Raw genomic sequence first — 25,089 nt, forward strand, 5'->3', positions numbered from 1 at the left:
CTAATGGAGATATAGCCTTTCTCCACACTGCCTGTCTGGGAAAGACAGGGAGACTGCTCCTGATGCAGGTTCCACGGAGGCTAAAATTAGGTGGCATAAATATGCCCCTTATCTTCCAGGGACCAAGTAGAGAAATGCTGATTGCTCTCAGCTATACCCAAGGTCACTGGGACGTGTGACTGAGCAAAGACAGCGCTGAAAAATGCCAAGTACTTTGAAAAATCGAACCCTATCCATCTCAGGGTGGGTGCCTGCAATGAGTTAATGCTTTTTTGGGCACTGGCTCACCAGCTGCAAAGGGGAGATAATCACCTCATTGGTGCCTTGTGAAGATAAGCTCATTAAAACTTCTGTGGGATCCTGATATTACTGTGATAAGTACTGCAGAGAAACTCATTAGCAAATTTAACTCTCCACTCAAGGAAGTGTTTAAAAGTTGAGCACCTGGTTTCATGCACTCAGTGCTGAGGATTAAAAGAAATAGTGAATTAGCTATTCAATAAATAAACTCCATGCTGCACAAGGTAGAAATTCCCAAGACCAAGCTCAGGAAGCGCAGGCTGTACCATACTGGGCGTGCGTGTACGCATGCACTGACTTCAGGTCACATGGGAAACCTCCATTCTGACATTGCCGAACTTTGGAGGATTTGGCTCTGTAGCCTTTAGTTTCTTTTTGGACACATTATTTCTGTATGTAGCAGAAACTATTTTGTGAACTACCTGTGGGGCTCTCCAGGATGAAATGTGCATTAAAATTGTGAGATCAACTGTGATACTCACATAAAGTGTTTTAAATCGTGTGCTTTCAGCATGAAGACTACTCAAATAAGGGCATAGTAAAAGTGTATCTGTTTCTCAAACTTCTGTTTCCAGTGCTGGCGTCTGGAGCAAGCAGAACAGAGGTGTCAGCCAAGAATGAGTAAAGATGGCACGAGAGTATGAATCAAGCAAGTGCTGTGAACAAGAGAGCGTGCTGCTTTCTGAACCTACTACGCTCTTTGTAGCACTTGAGAATATTGGGATGTACCTGTAAAACCGGAACGTGTAGAAGCGAAATTCCTCACGAGAAACTTTCAAAACTTGTAACTCGCTTTGTACGCTAATTTGCCACTCCCTAACAAGTTCCCACACACGAGTTGAATTAATAAAATGCGCTTGTTTCGCATTTCACCGACATATTTGCGTATCATTAGTCTCCTTTTAAATGCTTGCATTATCTTTTTACTTTAGGTTCTGGATTTGGAGCAGCCACAAAAGCCATGTGTTTAGGTATGCGATACTGGAAGCCAGAGAGGCTGGAGTCACTCATTGAAGTGAGCATTGAGTGCGGACGAATGACTCATAACCATCCTACAGGTAACGCCCGCTGACGTATGGGCGCGCTGAGGTCCCTAATGATGCGTTTCGCTTCCACGGGGACTAACATCGCTCTTGTGAATTCACCTGGTTAAAATGCTTCTGCTTGGCAGACTCCAAGGCCTTGGTTTGAATTTTGCTTGGTTAGTATATACCTGTATATATTACTTATGTAAGCTTATATATTTGCTTGTATAGTATATACATGTGTATATTATTTATGTAAGCTTACATATTTGCTTGTCTATTACACAAACAGCGGCCTCAGGCATAGGAGCCTTCCCTCCTAGAATCCCAATGACGAAACACAACCCATCTTGTCCAAAACATATTCATGTCAAATTTTAGGCTTTGTGTACATCTAGGTGACTCACTGTTATCATGCAAGTTTATGGTTCAGGGGATAATAACATTTTTCTCTTCACAGGTTTTATCGTATCCAATCACTGTAGGTAAAGGTAGAAAGCCAAAAAAATCTAATGCCGCATATTTTAGGACACAATCTGAAGCATTCTCTAAACAACATAAATCAGTAGATTTAATGTTTTGAATATTTAGGTCTGTCATTCTGACAATTTTATGCTATGTAAGCGGGTATTCATTCCGCCTGCTTTCAACAGCAATAAATAGAACCATAATGAATGGTGACATGTTCAACATGGTCAGGGCTTTGAAGCAGTCAGAAAAGCCATCAGGATGGCATAAAATTAGAGGAAAAGAATTCAAAGCAAAGCAGAAAATACCATTAAGCCTATATATAAAGTCCATGGTGCATTAGCAGCAGTAAGACTGCTTGCAGTTCTGGGCCTCCTGCCTCAGAAAGGACTTACTAGAGTCATAAAATGGCAGCAAGGAGCATCCAAGTCATCAAACACCTTCCATACAGGAAGAAATTACACCCAGAAGGAGTTTTCAGCTGGGAAAAGAGTGGCACAGTGGGGAGGTGGGAAGGAGAGAGGTAGAAGGGCCACCACGGACCTCACTACCACCCTGAAAGGTGCCAGGGAAACCTCAGTTGTGATTCTCATAACTCAAAGACAGGGGAAACCCAATTGACGTGTCAGTCAGGGCTGAAACAAACAGACAAAGGAAATGCTTCCCCGTGTCGTGCATCGTTAAGCTGCAGCCCTCGCTGCTGCAGGCAGCTGCAAAGTCCACGGGTACGCCTGGGTTCAAAAGGGATCAGGCAAGCGGATGAGAAGGGCTGTTGCTGTTAAAAGCAATCGAGCTGTGTAATTAAAATTGGCCCTAAGCTAGTCCAGAAGCTCTGGGGAGCAGAGCAGCCAAACCAATTAGGCTCATTCTGTATTGGCATTAATAAGCAGAGCCAGAAACCTCGGCTGGGGCTTGCTTTCTTCCCCGGTGAGGGGCAGGAGGCTTCGTGAGGTCTGCCAGGAGTAGGGCAACAGCATCAGGGGGATGGGGCTACCTGGGGAGTGGGCAAGAAGAGACTGCCAGCCCCTCAAAACCTTCTGGGCATGACCCAGCCTCTATCACCCTCTTCACCACCCATTGCCCCCTGCTAGCTCTTTGCTTCACCCTCTAAACCCTCTGCTGCCACCCTCACGCTGAAAGCAACACTCCAGGATCTTTACAGCAGTTGGGTTAGGTGCCGTCTATCCGAGTGAGACCCTTTGAGCTGTTTTTTTAATTCTTTCTGAAAGCATCTGTTGGATCCTGTGTCAGACGCACCTTTGGCCTGACCCAGTATTGCAGGTCTTATGGCAGAGAGAATGAGTAAACCTCTCTTCTGGACTTGTAACCTCCTAAAATAATTTGGTTTTACCTTCAGCAAAACACACAAAGTTCATGCTTACCTCTACGCATGAGTGAATGCTTTTGGACCCATGCACCGAGAGAAACACACGCATCAATACTTTGCTCACCTGGGGTTTATTTCAATGCCTGGGTTGTTTTCTTAACCTTCTTTTGCACGTTGCACTGGGTTGGTTTTGTTGCCTTTGACAGAATGCCAAGAGCACAAGCAAATACCAGAAATGATCTCCTCTGTTTCTGACGTCATGGAAGCGTTGAGCGCCCATTAACAGAAAGTTCATCTTAATTATGTTTGTATCCAAAGTGGAAGACTTAGCTAGGCAGGCAGACAGCATGTCTTACTTGGACAATTGCCTCTGTCCTCTAAGGGGACATGGCCTTGTCCCATTAGAGGAAAGAAGCAATTGTCCAAGTAAAGCATGGACTTGTCCTCTTAGAGTAAAATGAGCCAGAAACAATGTTAGATCTAACAACCACAGCCCTTGAGCTGGATGACTCTGTAAGCAAGGTGATACAGCCTGTAATCAAATCACTTTGTGCAAGTCAATTATTTCACGTGACTTCAGTTAGAAGATTTTCAGTATTACATTAGTGGATGATGTTTATTTTTGACCCCTACATCAATTTCTGTCATGTTACACCACTGAGAACAGAAGGTCTCTTCTATGTAAAATAAGTTGTAAACTAGCGGGCACCGCACATCAGCCAAGAATCTCAACGTGCCATGAGCCAGCCTGCAAACAGGCAGACGTAGGTTATGTACGTTCCTTAATTTACCCAACAGCCTTCAGGCATTCCACTAATGATTTTATGTAGGGTGTGACAAGGATGGTAAGATCCCAAACCGCGCCTCAGTAATCATTGTTGTCTATGAATTCCAGGCTTTCTAGGGTCCCTATGCACAGCTCTCTTTGTGGCGTACGCAATACAAGGGAAACCCCTTGTGCAGTGGGGAAGAGAGATGATGAAGGTTGTGCCGATGGCTGAAGAATACTGCAAGAAGACCATTCGCCACATGGCAGGTAATGGGTCTGAATTGAAAGAGTTGTTTTCTTAAATGTATGTTTGGCTAGAAAAACACTGACGAAACATCACTCCCCAGTCTCTCCATTTTTGCTGCTTCCCCCCCTCTCTCATCTCCGTTGTGCGTCCTCCTGCTTTTCTGCTCAGCCTGTAAGCTCTTCGCGGGTGGCACTGCCTTCTTCTACCGTCCGTTAGGTGCCTGGCATATTGATGGCAAAAATACAAAGAGAAATAGCAATGATAATGCCCTACTGCACAGATTTATTTTTAGGAACCCTTCAAAGATTGCTGGGCAGGGGGGAGGGAGGAAATGGTATTCAGCAGGTTATTAGGCAAACAGACTGCTGAGATATGAATTATGCAGCTCCCTTCCATCAATTAGCACAGTCCAATATTTTCCATAAGAAAACACACTGACATTCCTCATTTTTGCCAGGAGAAGTTCCCCTGCAGATGCCTCCTGACTGAGAGTTAGCTTTTGACCGCAAATTCAGATTTGACTTGTTGCTTTTGTGAACAAACATATAAGATACAACCTGTTGTATCCTTGTTTTAAAACTGAGCGTAACACAACTACTGAACTTGATATTGCTCCTTTACTAGTGCATGTGGTCTTCAGGGCAAAGGTATTTTAGTCCCCTCTTGCCAGGGAGTGAACCATTTGTAATGGTGAGACCTGCTGTGGACGAACGAGTATCATTACACTAAAACATCGAGGAAAGAGGTTTTTCTGTCTGTCTCAAAGGATGGCTGTTGAGAAAGACTGGATTCAACGGAAATCTTTACTCCAGAACACTCGGGAATAAAGATTTACCTGGGAAGGGAAGCTGCTGCTTTAAAATCTGAAACGAGCCCCAGGGAGCCTTCCTGAAAGACCCTGCGTTTTCGTCTGCGTCTCATTGCGCACCAGGATTTTTTTAGCCGAGACCTATGAGGAGCAGGTGCAGGATTAGTGTGAGCGAGCTCCTCTGTGAGCGGCTTTGCAGCAGGTCCCTGTCACTCCACCCCAGCAGGAGCCCTCGGCGTGGAGGTATGCGCGCTGGACTCCTGAGGCATGCTCTCCAGCTAGTGCCGGTATTGTTGAGCTTCGTCCTATTTTGGTAGGGGGAAAAGTCTCCTGCATTAAAGTTAAGCTCCTTGGCTGGTGAGATGCACGGCAAAGAAATCCTGCCAAGCAGAGTCCTCCAGTTTTAGAAAACTCTTTTTTAGCTGCGTTATCCCCCGTGGATAACAAACACGGTATTCGGTCGCAGAGGGCTCGACTCAGCAGCCCCCTCTGATATTCAGTTGTGATTACTTGCCAGATAGTCCCATGGACCTGAATGTGACCATCTCAGGCTGGGCTCAAGGGATGGGGCAGAGACTTGCTAGGGCTAGTGGCATGGGATTTCTGACCGTGCTACAGGTCGGCCACACAACCAAAATTCTCCTGCAACTCCTTTGTTTACAAGCCTGTGCATTGGAATAATGACACTTCATTGCTTGTTGAGATGCTACATAGAAAACATTCATTTTCGAGGCATTCTTGGTTTATAGTCATGGGTGAAATAGGGGAAAAAAAACCCAAAACACAAAGAAAGAAACCTCTCAGGTCACCTGCATTTTTAAAAGAAGTCTTGGAACTAGCTGGTGTAACCAGGATGCCAGTAGTTTACTTCAACCAACAACACTGTGTGATTATTTTTTCTCAAGATGCTCTCCTTGGCCTGATGGCTGTGAGTGCACTTTCACTCTGTTTTTCTAAACACTCCCCTATTTTTAGGGTTCTAATGAATGGCTTCCTTGTAATCAGGCAGAACTGGGGCATGGGCTCAGGAAAAGGGCAGCTGGGCATTCCCAGGCGCACAGGGCCACGTGGTTGAAGGCTCATCCCTGTCTGGGGCTGGGCAACCGGCAACTTTGTGAAAGCGTCAGGTCCTATAAGGCAGCTTGGATTTTTTACCGTGGAGTTGAACCGCTTTAAAAATCTTAATTGCCAAAGAGTGAATCTCACTGATTTCTAATTCCTTACCCCATCGGCTTCCCAGGCCTTTGGGGGTTTCACTCAGGCCCCAATTCTGCAGACAGGTGCGTATGTGTGCGCTTAACAGGTCAGGGTGACTTATGCGCTTCTTTAAGCTTTTATAAAAAGGTTGAACCAGAGCATTGGATTGAAAATGTGCTGAATTTGGTAAGATTATTCACACGTGCAAAGTTAAATGTGATTAGAGGTGCTCTTCCTAAAGTGACAGAAAAAGGAGAAAGACCTGTGGTTCTTAAAAAGGCCTATTTGTATGGACACAGATAGCAGATGTGTGTGTTATTTATCCCTTTTACTACATTTGATATGTATTAGAAGCAAATGGAAACCTTAGTCTTTCCTATCTGCCTTTTCCTGAAAAAACACACAGAAATACTGTGAGAATGGAACAGAAATACTAGAGAAATTATGTGAATAAAAACTGGTAACTGAGGTAAGAGGCAATTTGTATTTAGGACATGCAAGCATTTTCAGGTACTCTTTAATCAGAATGAAGGAATATAGGAATTGCCACAGAATTTATTTTTTCCTTTCTTTTTGTTGACTCTTATCTTTTCCGTGGAATGCGCCTCAGTAAATTCTCTAAAAATCTCATCTTGATGTATCTTAAGGTAATGTTGATATACCATAAAATAGCATAAGATTCTGAAAATAATTTCTTCTTTCTTTCACGTCTTCTGTTTCCAGTTAGAAGTCCCACTTCATATTAAAATGCATACTTAGTACATATGCCCGTTTAGAGTATGTTACTGTACAATACCCAATTTTTCAGGTCAATCAATACTGTCATTTTCTTTAAAATGTACTAAAGTAGAACTGAAAATGTTGCCGAGATGAAATGCCACATCATCAATTTCTTTTGCATTCAGAATATCAGGAGCACTGGTTTTACTTCGAAGCCAAGTGGCAGTTTTATTTGGAGGAGAGAGAAATCAACGAGGAGAATCAGAATAAAGCTGTCTTTCCGGACAACTATGACGCAGAGGAGCGAGAAAAGGTAACTGCAACTTCAGAAAGCGCTCGGAAAGGCTCCGAACAGAGGTGTATTTTCAAAGAGAAACACCAGTATTTTTCAACTGTTTCCAGTGCCAGAACAGTCAGGAAGCCTTTAGATTTTTTTCTAGCATTTCAAGAAAGAAAAAACAACTCACATCCTTGGCTCAGGCATGTGTTAATGTAAAAAAGGAGTTGCCCCCGGTCCTGCGGCTGCTGCAATGGGAGGAAACGGTGCAGAGAGGCAGACTTAGTGCTCAGATGTGTTGAGGCCCAGAGCAGGTACAAAATTTAAGCCACGGCTATTTGAGGGTTGGAAAAGGCAAACGTCTCGCTCTCAAGAAAGCCTAATGGGGCTGTGGCCCGGGTCCCACAGAAAACCCCCTGAGTGCTAGGAGCTGGACTTGGATATGGTCCTTCGAATAGAAGACAGCCGTCCTAAGCAATGCTCTGCCAACACAGGCTGTGCCCAGGCTAGTTTTAAGTGTCTCGAGAGATGGTGTTTCACCACGTCCCACGGGATACTATTTTATAGCGTACATGATCTTGCCTTTGCCTCATGACTTCTGGTTGTATCTTATTAACTCAAGAGAAATAATGTGTCTTCTTCCCTGGTGTTTACAGCTTTCTGATACGTGCTGGCACCTCTCAAAGCTCTCCACTTAGCAGCCAAGCAATAAGTATGTGGTTCTTGTCACCTTTTCCCATAAATCAGTCCTTTTTTCCAGACTATTAAAGCACAGTTCTATTCTGAGAAGTCACTTTGTATATTTTTAGGTGCTCTTCTACACAGTGAAAATTGTCAATGGAAGATAGATTGACTGTGGATAATAAGAAATTGCTTACTCTAAACATAAAGAATAGCTCTCCTCCTAGTTTTATTTTATTAATTCAGTGCTGTGAGCTTGTTCCTAGTTTTTTGTTCCTTCCAGTTCTATGGGAGTCTTAGCAGAGCTTTAGGAGAGATCAAACTCAACAGTATTTCCCCATGATCATTTCAAGAAAGAACTGCATGAATTCCTAATGCAGAAACAAAATTGACCTTCGTTGCCCAAGACCAACTAGTTTGGCCTATTGAGCTATTTATTTTGATATATAAGAAAGGAAAATGTTGCTTGACGCTCAAACTCCACCACCAGCCAGAGACCACAGCCTGACAGAAGCATGCTTGTAGCCATGGAAAGAATAAATGAGGAGGAGGTAACCATCCTGCCTGTCTGTTTCCCAGGAGTGTTTTCCTTTGCACCCCCTCTAAACTACCTGGCCACTTGTGTCTGGAGGTATAGCTAATTGCTTTTGTACAGGCAATTAATAAAGCACCAATATCTGGCACTGCTCTTGCCAACAGATATATACACATTCCCGCTCGACCAGGAACACCCTTCTGCAGGCACATACCCGCCGCAGAAGGTGTGAAAGTGAAGCCCTTGAACTTGGCTTGGATTGATCTGAGTACATTGCAAAGGCAATTTCCCCCTTTCAAAAAAATTACACCTCAAAATGCTAAGCAGCAAAGACTACATTCTGTATAAGCAGGTATACAGCTTAAATTTGGGGATAACTAGAAATGTGGGAATAAAAGACAAATTACCCCTTCCTGAATGTATAAATACAAGATGGGCCAATGTAGGATAAATATTTTTTCAGTGATACGTGTTTGGAACATGCTAGATACGCAGCAAATAGGCATAAACTGCACAGCACTTGGCATCAGCTTTGCTTCTGCAAACAAGTCATAGAATCATGGAATCACAGAATGGTTTGGGTTGGAAGGGACCTTAAAGACCATCTAGTTCCAACCCCCTGCCATGGGCAGGGACACCTCCCACTAGACCAGGCTGCTGAAAGCCCCATCCAGCCTGGCCTTGAACACTTCCAGGGATGGGGCATCCACAACTTCTCTGGGCAACCTGTTCCAGAGTCTCACCACCCTCACAGTAAGGAATTTCTTCCTAATATCTAGTATAATTTTCCCCTTTTTCAGTTTAAAACTGCTACCCCTCATCCTATCGCTCACCCTGCTCACTTTCCCAGGCTGGACACAACATGTGTGACAAAACGAGAGAGGAACCGAACCAAAGTCACCCAGGCCAATTAGACTCTGAGGACCTTGTCCCCTTAAGACGGAGTTGCTTAAAGCATCACTGAGAAAGGACCCAGAAAGGGAAGCAAAATGGATGGAAGGGGAGTGCTAGCTAGCAGTGGGTCAGCTCCTGGAGGGTGAGGAAGTCAGAGGCAGCTGTAATTACTGACTACAGGGGTTTAAAGCAAAGAGGGGATGTGTGAATTACCTCCAAGGCTTGGCAGCAGCTCAGTGCCTTCAGCAGGAGGGAGTATGTGTTGACACCTCTGTCCATGCACTCTGCGCTGCCGCTTCTTGCCTGCCCGCCCGAGGGAAGCTGGGCTGGTGTCACACCGCAGGGCTGCACCAAGGCACAGGACCTGAAGGGAGGTGGCGCTTTTGAAATGTTTGATAAATGCAGCCTTGGTGCAGTTAAGTGCCTCCAGGCTCGATCCGCAGGACAGCAATCCCTAGTGTAGAGTTGTTTCAGCAAGGCGAGACGACACCAGACGCGTGCAGAGCATCAGTGTTCCTAAACGGCTAAATGGAGCGACACTTGAGCTGCCTGCCTGCGCACCCAGAATAGCACCTCCACGCTTAGTCCTCTTGCCTTTGGTAGTATTACACAGAATCACAGAACGGTAGGGGTTGGAGGGGACCTCTGGAGATCATCTAGTCCAACCCCCCTGCCAGAGCAGGGTCACCTACAGCAGGTTGCACAGGAACACGTCCAGGTGGGTTTTGAACGTCTCCAGAGACGAAGACTCCACCACCTCCCTGGGCAGCCTGTTCCAGTGCTCTGTCACCCTCAAAGTAAAGAAGTTCCTCCTCATGTTGAGATGGAACTTCCTATGTTCAAGTTTGTGCCTGTTACCTCTTGTCCTGTCCCCGGGCACCACTGAAAAAAGACTGGCCCCATCCTCCTGACGTGTGTCAGTACTGCTCCACCAGCATCCAAACCACAGCAATAAGGCCAGAAAGTTTGCATGTGTCCGAGGACAGCATAAAGACATAAATAAACTCTCTAGATTGAAAAAAAAAGAACCAAAAAAACCCAAAACAAAAACACCAAACACCAAACAAAAAGCAAGCAGCAAAGTGAAGCTGTAGTCCAGCTCTGCCTAGTTTGATGTACGTGCAGATAACCACAACCAAGTAATGGCTGAGGTGGAAGTGAATAGGCAGAAATGCAAACCCTTCATATGTGTTGCAGAAGCCAAGAGCCAGCCAAGCAGCAACAATTCGACTTACCATCACGTAACTTAAACTTCAGGGAATAAAGCTGCCCATTTCCTTTAAAGGAAGGTATTTTTTTTTACTACAAGTTTATCACTATTGAGTTCATTTGGGGATTTCAGACAGGAAAAAGTGAGCTCTGGAGGTACCTCCTCTTAGAGAAAATCCAGTTTTCCTTTGCAAACCTAGATGTGGGGTTTGGATTTTTTTTCTTCTTTTTTCTCCTGGGGAAGAAATGTTTCTTACATTTGCAAATTATTTTCCCTCTTGTTCAATATATGCTTGTGGAAGAGGCGAAAAAGGGTTTGTCAAGACATAGTCAGAGAAGGGGGCTTAGATTAACATAGTCTGAAATTGAGCCCCTAAAGAAATTACTGAATCAGAACTTTTTCACCCCCCATGTAAAACTTGGCTAATTAAAACATTTGCAAATGTGTGACAAGGGAGTTGAGAATATTTCCAAGAGGCAGAAAGAGGACTGACAAAGTCAGTCCTCACTCATGCTAATTTTTTAAATAATAAGGAATTTCTGGGGTGTGAACTTGGAATCTCTCTGGATCTTCTTTTTGGCATTCTTGGCTTGCTTAAGTCAAGCCAAGTTCTTGGCCTGCTGAGAATTTGGTGTGTTAAGTTGGGACGAAGGCTTATACCTGCCCCTCAGGCATCACCTGGGCTGTGGTGGCTGCCCCTGTGCCGGGGGCTATTCCCACCTAGCAGGGGAGAAGCCACCCCGGCACAGCCCCACGTCCCCCTTTCAAGTGCCCTACCCTGACACCGCCGTCTCTCCCGCAGACGTACCGGAGGTGGAGCTCTGAAGGCCGGGGTGGGAGACGAGGCCACGACGCCCCCATGATTGCCTACGACGCCCTGCTGGGCTGTGGTGGGGACTGGACAGAGCTCTGCAACCGCTCCATGTTCCACGGAGGTGAGGGCCCCGAGAATCCCATCCCGCTCCCTTGCCAGGGGTGTGGGAGAGCCCTCCTGGCCGTCTGCTGCCACTGTTGGCCAATCTGCCATGCTGCCCGTTAAACCTTCACCCCTGGTTTTACACCCTGAACCCCCTTCTTGTGGCGGCAGCTGCCACGCAAGGCATTCGCACCACTTTTCAAATGTTGCTCCAAGTCTTACAGTTTTGAGAGGGGCATGAAAAGTAAATCCAATATGCCTTAGTAAAGGGCTGGCATCTTCCCCTTCCAAAATCATAGACTTGTAGAATCATAGAATAGTTTGGGTTGGAAGGGACCATTACAGGTCATCTAGTCGAACCCCCGGCAATGAACAAGGACATCTTACACTAGACCAGGTTGCTCAGAGCCCTGTCCAACCTGGCCTTGAACGCCTCCAGGGATGGGGCATCTACCACCTCCCTGGGCAACCTGTTCCAGTGTCTTATCACCTTCACTATAAAAAAATTCTTCCTTCTATCTAGTCTAAACCTTCCCTCTTTTAGTTAAAGCCATCACCCCTTGTCCTATTGCAACAGGCCCTGCTAAAAGTTTGTCCTCATCTTTCCTGTAGGCCCCCATTAAGAACTGAAGGACCACAATAAGGTCTCCCCAAAGCCTTCTCTTCTCCAGGCTGAACAACCTTGACTCTCTCAGCCTTTCCTCATAGCAGAGGTGCTCCAGCCCTCTGATTATTTTTGTGGCCCTCCAATCATTTTTGTGGCCCTCCTCTGGATCCGCTCCAACAGGTCCATGTCATTCCTGTGCTGAGGGCCCCAGAGCTGGATGCCTTTGGCAATGCAACCTTTTAACTGCACATAGTGATACCAAAAGAGCTCACGGCCCCTTGCTGCAGAGCCCTACAAACCCGCAGGCACCACATGGAACATCAGTGCCACTCACCATGGCTAGATGTTTAAAAAAGCATGCAATGCAATGCTGTGCTGTTAACGCTCTTCAACCCAGGACATTTGCCATGTGGCAGGGACCCCTGCAACTACTCTTCCCTCCTTTTTCCCTAGTGATGGCTAGCTGGTTGCAAGAGCTGTTGTGTTGGAGTGGACTTTCCCCAAACAAAATAAACTCCTAGCCCAGGAGGGCACGCTACAGAGGCGTCACCACATCCTTGCCTTGGTGAGGCGTCACCATATCCTTGCCTTGGTGCCATTCTCTCCCCTAGGGACCCTCACCTGGCACCGCCAGAGGCAGGACACAGGGTGGCGAAAGCCATCAGGACTGACCCAACGTGCCCCCACTGCGCTCCATCACCAGCATGGTATTTCCTCCCCTGTGCAGCACCGTTTTTGGCTGTGTGTGGGAAGGAGACTCTAAGGGACCATTGCGATTGTGCTTAAACCTGCAGGAGAAAGCGCGGCTACTGGGTCTATCGCCGGCTGCCTGTACGGCTTAGTTTACGGCCTAAGCAAGGTCCCCAAAGGCTTGTACCAGGACCTGGAGCAACGGGAGAGGCTCGAGTACTTGGGCGAGAATCTTTACCGACTATCCATGGAGGAAAAGTAAAGCGTTTTCTGCCATTTTCTCTTTCTATAAAGACTATATCAAACCCTGTAGATAACTGACTGCCGTTCATAGTGAAGGAATTAGCCGGGAGTTAGTCTGACAGGCTGTGTGTAGATCGTGTGCAAGCAAAGATAGCTGAATTATTCAAGACTGGTTAGATGTTTATGGTCTTTGTGGTTTTTTTACAGATGTAAGGATTTGTGAGTATAAAGAGTGCTGCTTAAACCAGTGAGATGATCTCAAATGGAAAAAAATAAATAAAACCTCTTTTGATTGATTTCAGTCTAACTTGCTATAATACCACTTCCTAAACAGCTGTGACCAGTAATTACACATACAAAATTAATTTTCGGAACTAATGCTTTCCTGCAAAACTAATGGTAGCACCCACTTCTGGGGATATTCTCTGTATATTTGACAATCCTTTTACCACCGCTGTCCCTCCTTGTTCTCAAATCTAATGTGTCTGTGACACTTGTAAATCTAATGTCTCACGGATTAGCTTTTAATGAATCGCTGATCCCTGCATCAGCACTGTGGTGCAAGGTATTGTTACATTAGAAGCTTCCAGAAAAGGAAAAGCCAACACTAAAAATACCCCCAAGGAGCAGCAAAGCATCGTTGTGTCTAAAATTTCTGAATTACACTTTTATTTTTCTTCAGTCTTCAGAACAAACTTTTTTTTTTTTAATATAACTGGCTGAAATATTTGTAAATAAATTAATCATACACTATTTTCTAAGCATCATTCTTTATTTTTAGATTGAGCAGATTAGATGTTGCTGTATCAGTATCAGAATTTTTGGCTGAGGTCTTCAAGCAGTTGTAACAGATCAGCAGTCAGGCTGTGATGCATTTCACAAGTCTGAGCACCACAAAAACCCCACGAAAAAACCAATTACAACTGCTTTAGCTTTTTCCTCTTTCCTTTTTTCCCCTTTCCTTTTTTCCCTTTTTTCCCTTTTTCCTCTTGTCTTGCCTCACCTTGCCTTGCTTCACCTTGCCTCACCTTGCCTCTCCAACTTCTTTTTCTTTTTCTTTTTCTTTTTCTTTTTCTTTTTCTTTTTCTTTTTCTTTTTCTTTTTCTTTTTCTTTTTTCTTTTTCTCTTTTTCTTTTTCTTTTTCTTTTTCTTTTTCTTTTTCTTTTTCTTTTTCTTTTTTCTTTTTCTTTTTCTTTTTATTTTTATTTTCTTTTTCTTTTTCTTTTCCTTTTTGCTTTTTCTCTTTTCCTTTTTTCTTTTTCTTTTTCTTTTTCTTTTTCTTTTTTCTTTTTCTTTTATTCTTTTTCATTTTCTTTTTATTTTCTTTTTCTTTTTCTTTTCCTTTTTTCTTTCTTTTTCTTTTTCTTTTTCTTTTTCTTTTTCTTTTTCTTTTTCTTTTTCTTTTTCTTTTTCTTTTTCTTTTTCTTTTTCTTTTTCTTTTTCTTCTTCTTTTCCTTTTTCTTTTCCTTTTTTCTTTCTGTTTCTCTTTCTCTTTTTGTTTTTCTTTCTTTTTCTCTTTTATTTTTCAAGAAAACCAACAAACTATGATTCAGTTAAAAGTTGCATACAGCAGACAAAGTAAACAGTAGACCTTGGTAAAGGAGATTCTGATGCACCTGCAGCAGCATGGGCACAAATCTGGAATCCTCAATGAAATGACACAGAAGAAGTGAGCACAGCATTTGTTCCCACTGTTTAACCTTATGTTTTACCTCACAAGTTCAGAAACTGAGGTCTACATAGTACTTTCTAATCTTCACCCTGAGTGATTGCCTATGTGGTGTTGGTTTCTCCTATCTTTCTCCAGCTGCTGAACTGCATTTTAAAAAGATAGCTAAAAATACATAAGTACTTTCCTACCCCTTTTTCCATGTAAACAATTGCTGCAATCGTCACTGGGATGCTATGTGGCAGAAAGAGGAGCAGGTGATCCTTGTCGTTATGAATAGCAGCCTGCATGACAATATCCATATGGAAAGGTTTTCCGTACTATGAGCTACTTCAAACACTGTTTGAGCATGTTTTCTCTTTGCAGCTTCGCAAGGTGCTTTCTTGTTTGCTTTGGAGATATGTTAAACCAAAAGGAGTATTTGTATCAGTAGCTTTTGATTTAAGAGAATACCAAGACTTTCTAAAAACATTCCTTCTAGTTTAGGATGCCTCTAGCATATCTGTAATAAATTCAGCAATAGAGAAGAGAGAAGAACATATCCTGCATAAGGTAGGATTTTCTCTAGTACTTTGGCTTTTCCTCTTCCTTTAGAAAAAAAAAATCACCAAAAAAAATGGAGAGCTTTCATAACTGTTCCCACTTTACCTTCTATCCAGGCTGGGGAGGACCAAGTTTGTTTCAGAGACAAATAAGATAATATAACTTAACAGGTGGTTCCCAAAGACTGAACTTGTAGAGCACCATTTCTGCAGTTGTTGAGGTGAGCAGCGTGTTGGCCATCATTTCACTGACAGCACTAAAAGGGTCCAAGTGTTGTCTATTGGACCAAGCAGGTTCAAGCACTGGTCCAAGCAGGTGTATTGGTCCAAGCAGGTAGAGCTGCTCCTGGTTGCCTTCCTTAGCTACAGGCAGCTCTTTGAACCAAATTCCATGCAGAGCTGGGGAGCGACGGAGATGACCAGGGACAAGGGGGCCTACGGGATGCAGCATCTCAAGTGTCCCAGCTCATGGCCATTTCCCCAGAGCCAGCCAACAGTGAGGCAGAGCAATCCATCAATCTCTGGCAGCTTCAGCAATTTGGACAGTGTCTTCCACTTTTTCTCCTGTCTTGTGATGAAGTCTCTGTAGTAGTGCCTCCTCCTGCCCATGCCCTGTCCTGCCCCACAGCAGCTAGTCCTTCGGGTTGCCAGGCTGCGCAAAATGGTGGTCAGATATTTAACAGGTAATTCAGGATCAAGTGGCAGGACCTTCTCTTCTCCACACCAGAGACAGGAAACCCGAAACTCCTTCAGCCATACGCGTATAGCAAATGCCAGGGGATTCCACCACCCACTGCTGCTCGGCAGCCTCCGGAGCCCTAACAGAGAAGAAAGGTCGGAGTGTGTTGGTGCAGGAGGGTGTGGGCAGGGCTGGGGGAGAGCTCCGGCTCCTATCCCTCTGTCACAGCCCGTTGGCTCTCCTCTGCTCCATGACACAGCAGTGGCTGCTGCAGAGGTTTCCCTGGGACGGGCCAGCCGGCGGGATAGGGTTGCACTGCCGCCCATTAGCATATCAGGCTGTTGCCACCCTGATGCTGCCATGATAAGTGTCACCAAAGAACCTATAAATAAATAACTAAGCTGCCTGTCTTATGCATCTTAATTATCCGTGGGCCAAGAAGACAGGAAACTTCTGAAGGTGTCCTTGCGTCCTCCGGAGGTCCAAGCGGTCTGTTCTCCAGACACTGAAAACAATGCAGCAGTGCTTCCAGAAACCAGCAGCACGCCGAGGCAGGACCACGCACATTAAAAACAGTGGAAATCAGCATCTCTGGGGCAGTGGGGCAAGGAGGCTGAAGTCCACATTAGGCCATTTCACAACCTAAGGGAGGAGCCCAAGTATCCACCTTGTCATCCGGTGGGAAGTGACTTCTGCTGGCGTGGGGTTCCCCCTGCCTGTGCATGGGGGGTACCTGCCTGGTTCTTCCCGGTCATAGGTGTTTGTAGTTGATATAGAGATGACTCTATATCTTTGATAGGTCACATAGTTTAAGAACAGCAGGATGCAACTTGGCAAAAGGTGGTGAAGAAATATTAGGGATGATGTCTTGGCCTGTTGAAAATTGTGGTCGTGCTCCCAAACCCGAGAAACCCTCCACCTTTGCCCTCCTTCCCCAAGGCAGAAGTATAGTGCTTTCCAAGCACTGGGACAACACAATCTCATCACTACCCACATTTTCTGTGATGGTCTTGGAATTTAGTGTCATTGTACCATAGCCCTTGCACAGAACGCATTTCAGATTTGCACAGTCGTGACGCTGGTTTGCAGGTGCAGTCATCTTGGAAGAACTGCAGATGCCCTAAAAAGGTGCTGTAGCTGTTTGCTCATCTGCTACTGCTTGCTGGTGAATATTGATCAAGCACTCAACCCGTGCAACACGTCTTGGTACATAAGACAATGCAGCGTTCCCACAGATGCCACTTTTCAGAAGGCATCCTATAAGAATGCTCTAACATATATTTTACCAAAAGCATAAAAAGAAAACTCTGAAGAGAGCTCACTAATAATATATATTAATGAAGCTGTTTGAATTTTATATCTCATAAGTGATTAATTACCTTGACTACTTGTAATAAAGAGGGTCTGATCTTCTTCCCTTCACAATCAATGGTAGTTTGGCTATGGTGACCCACTGAAAGCAGGAGTACTCCATATTTTACTCTGGCCGTTTATTGTATCCAAAAAGTAGTCCAGAAGGGAAAGGTAAGCAGGGCATCTGGTTCCACTGCTGTTCTGAGAGATCAGAGATGACACTAACTCATGCAGGTTGAGATGGCCCTATGTGTGTTTCTGAATACACCAGGCACTTCCTAGGGAGGAGAGGAAAAAGTCTTCTGCCATGGCAATGTTTCAGTCAAAATATCAGCAGACTGGCTATAGGAGGGAAAGAGAACCAGGATATTTTTAGTCTCAATTATACCCTGAATTCTGTTTTTTCTCTTTATTTTGAAAATTCCTGTACTTGTGACAAACAAGGATCTCGGTGTAGCACGGGAGCCTTGCTTCCTTGGCTGTGGTCAATTCAGTAAAGGAAAGGGTAGGTGTTACCACATTGTGCATGTGGGAGCGTGCACCTGTGCTATGCTGAAATGTGGTTATTCCCAATCAAAACCTACGAAGCATTGTTTGTCACATTAGACACAGGCCAGTTGTCACGCTTTTTTCTTTTATTGGCCTTTAAAAATATCTACAAAGTCATTATAAATAGACCTTCTTCCATTCAAGATGGCAACTTCATCCCACTGCTGAGGGATGTAATTTTCAATATGTGCACTTGAAATGCAGCCAAGTGGAAACCAAATGTCACTACCCGACTGGACGAGGACCAGACCCCCACTTTGCAAACAGACCCCATAATGTCACAGTGGGGGGCTGGGTCCAATTTCTTCCAGAGTCCGTGGGGTACCAGCTGGTGGGGCACAGCTGGGCCTTCCCCAGCCTTTTGAGGCTGTCACTCCTTGAAGGACGAGCCTCTTTGCAGCCTTTCTTAATTTTCTACATGTGGGCTTAATTTAAAGAATTTTTTATTCCGCTTCTGCTCATAAAAAGTAATCCCCTCCCGGTATGCAGGCTGCATTCTGCGCATGAAGCTATTTCACTGCACGGTGAAATAACCTTCCAGCTTTTGGTGGTGTCAGAAAGCCGACACCTCTTGGTTTTTTTCCCTCCTAGCCCCATCTATTGTTATTGACTTCACATTCCAGCTTTTGTGCTGAGTTCAGTATTTTATTTAGTAACTGATCCACACCAATTAAAGCATTGCCTAAATCCCCAGCTGTCCAAGGGCCTGATTCTTCAAACTCAAGTGTAGGTCCAACATATCAGCCTTCTTGCTCCAGATTAAAGGGGATTGTAGTCAAGGGACATTGCCAGGGTTGTTGTGGTGGTGCTACGCTTCACAAAGTAGATTTAGGACCATATTCCTGATGTGGGATCATGCAAATCCTGTGTGTTGTTTTTTTTTTAATTCTGGAGAGGTACCTACTGACTTCTAACCTGTACCAATAGCAAAATCTATCAGTGGCATATTTGTGCTCCTCAGCTTTGATATTTTAATGGTTTGAGTCTGTTTTTATAACCCAGAGGCAGAACCATGTTTTCCTGCTAACTAACTGTGTTCTCATCATATTTATCTTTGCCTACACTTTACCTAGCAGGAGAGGAAAACACCCTCAATGTTGCCCTTGCATTAGGACGCGGTAATACTAAATGAGCGAGGAGTGGTACAGAGGTGATGTGGTCACCCCGACTAGCATTGCTTGCTCCCCTGAGTGCTTCCACTGGCCACAAAACACAGAAGAAAGAGACGACGGTGCCATGTGGGACCATGTGAAGCCCTGCATGCTCCCACTACACCATGCCTCACGAAGCTTGTAAAGCACTTTGCATGCTTTTTAACAGGCCACTAACGACAACTCTCTTGAGAAGTTCTAAAGTATTTTTTTCCATTTTATGCATGGCAGCATGCCATTAAAGCAAAATAAGGAGGTAGCGGCAATGTTGATGACTTGAAAAGAACATTCGTGTTTTCTCTTGCGCAGCACCAAAAGCACGCGCTTTTGCGGAGATGATAAGATGCTGGTAGACCCTTTGGTGCTGAAGAAGAAGCTCAATAGGATGGCAACAGAGCAAGGGGCCTTTGCTGTTCTCAGCAGCCTGCTGCTGTACGTCACCGAGCTCGCAGCCGGCGATCCGCAGCTCAGCAGCAAGAGGACAAAATGGGCAGAAGGTAAAGAAAACAAGGTGAGTTATAACCAGCCATGTCCAGGTCCAAACAGGGGCCAGCATCCCACCAGATTTCAGCTCTTGCGGTCCAGATTTCTAAACAACAATCGCGAGCCGTACACCAAGAAAAGAAGAGAAGTCGGCAAACTGGTCATTAAAGAGAAGCTGTGGGTGAGCAGGGCTGGTAACAGAGACAGGAAAGGAGATGGAAAAGCAGCAGAGGAGGATGCAGACAAAGCGCCCAGCGAGAGGGCCAGGTGGAGCAGCGCTGGTGGGAAAAACACAGTGAAAAGCATCCTGAAGAAATTTTTAGCTGCTGAAGAAAAAGAAGCCAAGGAGAAGTCTCCCAGCTGGAAAAAGAAGGGACCAGACAGCGGTTTGCCAAAAATAGTCAACAGGAGTTCGGTTCTGTCCAAACTGAAGGAGCAGTTTGAACAAAGTGCTCTCTGCTCAGCCGCAGAGGTGAAAGCATCGCTCTTGCGCAAAGGTGAGAAAAAGACTAAAAACTTCCCGAGCAGAAAAACTATTCGTAAGCCAGAGGTCAGAGTGCTGCGCACAGCGGCAATGACAGCCACAGGTATAAACAGCCCAGAGACCCAATATTTAGTGTGCTCCACAGTCCCAGTGCCCAAACTCAGCATTGCTACTGAAATTAACCATCCTTGGAGCTGGTTGAAAAATAATGCAGCAAAGCAGCCTTTTGGTCATGACACACCACTAGAGGAAAAAAGGGTGTCTGACAGAGAGCCTGGTGAGAACAAGACACCAAGAAATGCAGCACAGGACAGGGAGGACAAAAAAGAGTTACCAGTGGCACCCAAGGCCATGTCTGATGCAAAGGATCACGCTGAGGCTAAAATAGATTCCACAAAGCAAGGACCCAACTTTAACCCTAATCTAGACAGCTCTTCTACTACCTGTCAAAACAAAGCTCTTGCAGACTGCATTCCTCCCTCGTCTGAACATAGTCTAGGCTGCAACAGGAATAACATGCCAGCTGGGCCTGATACACCTTCACTATTGGGGGTTACCAATGCTGTGCAACACGTTAAGGAAGATGTCCCACCTTCTAACTCACCTTACTCTAGCACAGCTGAAGGATCCCATGAACAAAGTCCTCAGGATACTAAAACAGGTGAGATTCCTGAAATAACTATGTACGTATACAGTTCAGAGGAAGCTGACACAGAGCTCACAGAGCCAGAAAAGGATCCTTTCTTTACAGGCCAAAAATTTTTTCCAGAGCAGAAAGCACTAGAAAACATTCTGCCATTTGAGTCTTCAGGAGTTCAAGCATCTTGTGAAGTTGAGCCTCCAATGGAGGACCGACAGCTAATTGTCCTAACACCAGCTTCTGGCAAAAGGCCACCAATAGTCCAAAAAGAGGCACCAGGTTTAAGAGGCAGATGTTCTGAGGAAGCCAAAGAAGGAGTGAAATATCACAGTGAAGACAAAGCATCCTCTACTTCTAGCAAAAATGATAGTGATATCCCAACTAAAAAGGAAGAGGAGAATAAACCACCCAACAGCCAAATGCAAAATGAATCCAAAATCAAGCAGCTACAGCCTCCTCAAACGCCCAGCCCACAAAATAAATTTGTTAATTCCAGTGCTGACATACCAAATCCAGATGTAAATCAGACCAAACCCACACTATCCTCAAATGAGAACAAGGAGCAGAAACCTGGTACCGCAGAAGAGCACATCTCTTCTGATTTGGACAAGACACAAACCCCCTTGCCAGGTGACCTTGTGAAGCACAGCTTCTACTTCACAGAAGAAGATTTTGGGAAGGAGAAATTATCTTCATCAAATGAAAGGATGAATCATGCAAACAATCGAGCGCTGGGCAAGAGTACCTTGACTGAGCTGGAGACCTGTCACAGTCAATCTAAATCTTTCCTTGAGCGTGAAGAGGCCACTGCAGATGACATGCCATGGCCTGACTCTGAGGTATGCCAGTCACCATCATCAAACCCTTTACCAACACCAATGAGTGGGATTGCAGGACAAAGAATCCATCACACCCTTGGAAATCCCCCAGCCCTTCCACCTATTGATCTGGTGAGACAGGGAGCTGGTGGTGTGGAAGATGAGCATGCCAGCCATGGATGTGAGAAGCACCCACTACCTTCTTCAGATGAGCTGACAAACTGTGGAAATGATACTACAGTGGAGAAGAAAACTGCATGTGATTTCAAGAACCAAGTGCCATCCCCAAATCATGCAACAGAAAATGAAAACTCTACAGCTGAAGAAACAAACGCATATCAGAGCACTGAGAATTGTCTTTTGCTTTCAACCAAGAAGCCAGGAAAATATGAAAATAAAACCACACTAACAAGAAAGCCCCTACTACCCTTGGAGAAGAATCGAACACCAACTTCAGATGATACCATGAAGGAAGGAAGTGACATGCCAGAAGAGAACCTATTTCCTTCCTCAACTGAATTGGACTCAGACCAAAAGAAGCATGCAAAAGGTAGTAATAAATTCTCCAAACATAAAAAGGATAAGCTCTTGTCATCAGATGATGACATGAAGCATGAAAATGATAAGAGGGATACAGAGGAGAGAGAAGAGAGAAATATCTTGCATAAATCTGAGGAGGAACATGTATCCACACCAAGTGATACGATGGATCATGATAATAACTCTTCAAACAAGGATAATGCTCATAGACCTCAGACATCCCAGTTTCCTTCATCAGAGCATGATACCAGCTTTCAAGGAGTGAAAAATACTGGGCAGAGTTTAAAATGTCTAACACCTTCAAGAGATTTTGTGAGGCACAAACATGAGCTGACAGTAGATGAAAACATCTGCTGCAATAATGGGAAACACAACCTATCCTCATCAAATGAACCAATGAAACATGCAAACGGCAGTGCAGAGGAAAGAAACATCAAGTCAAACTTCAAGAATTATTCAATGACAACAAGGAATACATCAAGGCAGGACAATAAGACCAATGATGAGGAAAATACCCCTCCTAACTTGAAAAAAGAACCCGTGCAGCATAAAAAGGTTGGTGAAGGAGAAAGTAATACTTCACGTGATCCTAAAAATGAAATACCATCACGAAATCCATTGATAAAGCAAGACAAGAAATCGTCCCCTCTAGAGACACAGAAGCAGATGTCACCAGGTGACTTTGTAAAGCCTGAAACTAAGTCAGCTGAAAAAAAGACTAAACACACCTCTGAGAAGTTCCAGTCACCTTCAAACAAAGTGCTGAAGCCTCAAGAAAGAAGCTCTTCAGGAGAGAGGAAGCAAAAGACATCAGCAGCAGAGGACACCAGGTCACCTGAAACAAAGGCTCTAAAAGAGGATATTGAGCACCAGCGTTCTGGGAAGTACCAGCTTCCTCCTTCAACAGAATCAGCAAAGCATGAGGAAAACACTCCAGGAGGAGACCAGCAGCAAACGAGATGTGAAGATTTTATGATGACTGATATGAATGCTGCAAAAAAGAAGAGCAAATTTCCAAGTTCCAGGAAGTACCGATCAATATCATCAGAAATATTGGTTAAGCCTCAAGAAATAAATACTCCAGAACAAAAGCAACAAACACCACCTTCTACAGGTTTTAAGAAGCCTGGTACTAACGCTGTAAAAGAAAAAAATGGAGATCCAAACTCTGAGAAGTCACCCTCCTCAAAGAAAGTGCTCAAGTCCCAAGAGAAAAATACTTCAGTGGACAGAAAGCAAAGGACACCAGCAGCAGAGGACATCAGGTCAACTGAAGCAAAGACTGTAAAGGAGGACGAAGAACACCAGGGTTCTGGAAACCATCAGTTTGGATCTGGAAACCATCAGTTACCTCCTTCAAGTAAATCATCAAAGCCTGAGAAAAATACTCCAGAGGCAGAAAACCAACAGACTGTATCTGAAAGTTTTACAAAGCCTGATGCAAGTGCTGTAAAAGATAAAAGCAAAGACCCAGGTTCTGGGATGTGCCAGTCCCCATCTCCGAATTCACTGGTGAAGCCTCAAGAAAAGAATGCCACAGCCAAAAAGAAGCAATCGCCGCCACCACCTGATGAAAAAACAATGTATAAAACTGGTAATCCAGAAGTGAAGAGTCGACCTGAGAGAAGAGAGAAATACCAGCTACGCTCTTCAACTCAATCAGAGAAACACAGCAGTGATGGCTCAGGAAAGGAGGGCCCTGTGGGCAACCTCAAGAACTATCAAACTCCATTGCCAAGTGATGGCATAAATTGTAATACTGTCCCAAAAGAGATCAGTTTGTCTCATACAGAGAAGTCCCCCAAATCATCCTCAGTTCATGTTGCATCAAAAGATGAGGAAAATCCTGCTGGAAATAGAAAAAGACAGCCTGGATTTAAGAAGTACCAAGCACTCTCATCAAAGAATTTGGTGAGGCATGAGAAAGATGTTGGTGAAAGGGAGGGGAGCTGGCAGGCAGCTGGCAAAACAAATGAGAGAAAAGCAGAACTGGAGGACTGCTCTAAAGCAGCGCCATTCTCAAAATACACAGTGGAAAGCTACAGTGAAAGACCCTTAGATTCATCTTTCAAACCATTGATCATTAGAGTAACTGACACATTTAAACATCACAGCTAAAAAATACGGCTACAGCTTAGGCAAGAACTTACAACTGATCATGCCACCGCTTCCCTCGATCTTTCTTTTTTCCTTTACTCTCCAGGGCATTATATTATCATTTTTTAATCACGAGGACATTGATGTGCATCTGTCTGAGCTGGGCTTTTTTTCTTTCTTAAACATTAGCCTGAAGACATGAATTAAATTAATCACCGCAAGTGAATTAGCTAATCACTGAATTAATCATTGGTTTATAAATTAAATATGAGAAGGGCTTTGAGATCAACGTGAATTCAGCCCCACTCCAGACTCTCCTTGCTAACTAATGGGGTTTGTTTGTAACAAAGACCACTGTTCAGGGTGAACTTTATTTGTATTTACTTATTCTAATGAAACTCCACTAGTACTTTTTCCAGGAATGGTGGTAGGCAGTGACAGCTTTAATTATGTCAAAAAGCGCCTGTTCTAAGTTCTGCCTTTTCACAGATTAATGGGAACTGTTGATCTATTGCTGCACTGAGTGACGCCGTTGGTAGAAGTAGTGAGGGAAGGAGGGGAATGCTTCATTTATCTGCAGAAAAGTCCTCAAAGAACATTGATGCTACAAGAGGATTTACCACGAATGCAAATGCTCAGCCTCATTAATATTAATATTGGAAAAATAATGATTTAACGTCCTCTGAAGCTATTTGCACTTTGGCCATACACCGTATGAGTTATTGTTGTAAAGATACACCATTTCAAGGGATTCTTAATTACTGCAGATGAACATGCAACAAGTGTAAGACCTCAGAAAAGCTCGACACTGAAGGGCCCTGAGGACCTCTCCTGAGGACAATGTAAGCCAGAAAGACTCAAGAATTTGCCAGGGCAATTCAGTTCTTCCTGGGACATCTGTCCCACTCCGAATCCCAAGGCACACAGACATGAGGCAGGTGCCGCAGATCACATTAAAAGTCTTAGGAAGTGTTTATTTTACAACACAATGTGAAACGGAGCAGTAAGAAGCAGCCAGTGTCACTGGATCCTGCTAAGGGGATAGGATTTTTTGTGTTTACAGTAATAGCGACTTCTGCACAAAGTCTGCACATGACAAACGTTGTTTTGGAGAAGTGAGGGCAGGGTTGCTGCCACAGGTGTCATAGCAAAGCGGTGACGGACAGAGAA

General features: G+C 44.4%; 1 protein-coding gene across 4 annotated transcripts in view; it reads left to right on the top strand.

Moving 5' to 3' along the window:
• The window catches only part of ADPRHL1 (ADP-ribosylhydrolase like 1), a 32,983-nt gene extending 8,931 nt beyond the window's left edge, over window positions 1–24,052 (top strand). The window contains exons 3-9 of one of the 4 annotated variants that reach the window (XM_074560932.1): window positions 1,233–1,358; window positions 4,016–4,156; window positions 7,047–7,174; window positions 11,261–11,393; window positions 12,776–12,929; window positions 19,167–20,485; window positions 20,576–24,052. In XM_074560932.1, the coding sequence (XP_074417033.1) occupies window positions 1,233–1,358; window positions 4,016–4,156; window positions 7,047–7,174; window positions 11,261–11,393; window positions 12,776–12,929; window positions 19,167–20,485; window positions 20,576–23,940 (5,366 nt within the window). In that variant the 3' untranslated portion in view covers window positions 23,941–24,052. Of the gene's footprint in view, window positions 1–1,232; window positions 1,359–4,015; window positions 4,157–7,046; window positions 7,175–11,260; window positions 11,394–12,434; window positions 13,211–19,166 lie in introns of those variants that run through there. The other 3 variants (XM_074560927.1, XM_074560950.1, XM_074560938.1) reach the window with 3 other exon arrangements.
• Window positions 24,053–25,089: the final 1,037 nt, after the last annotated feature.

The sequence above is a fragment of the Larus michahellis genome, chromosome 1 (genome assembly GCF_964199755.1).
Source record: "Larus michahellis chromosome 1, bLarMic1.1, whole genome shotgun sequence".
Lineage (NCBI taxonomy): Eukaryota > Metazoa > Chordata > Aves > Charadriiformes > Laridae > Larus > Larus michahellis.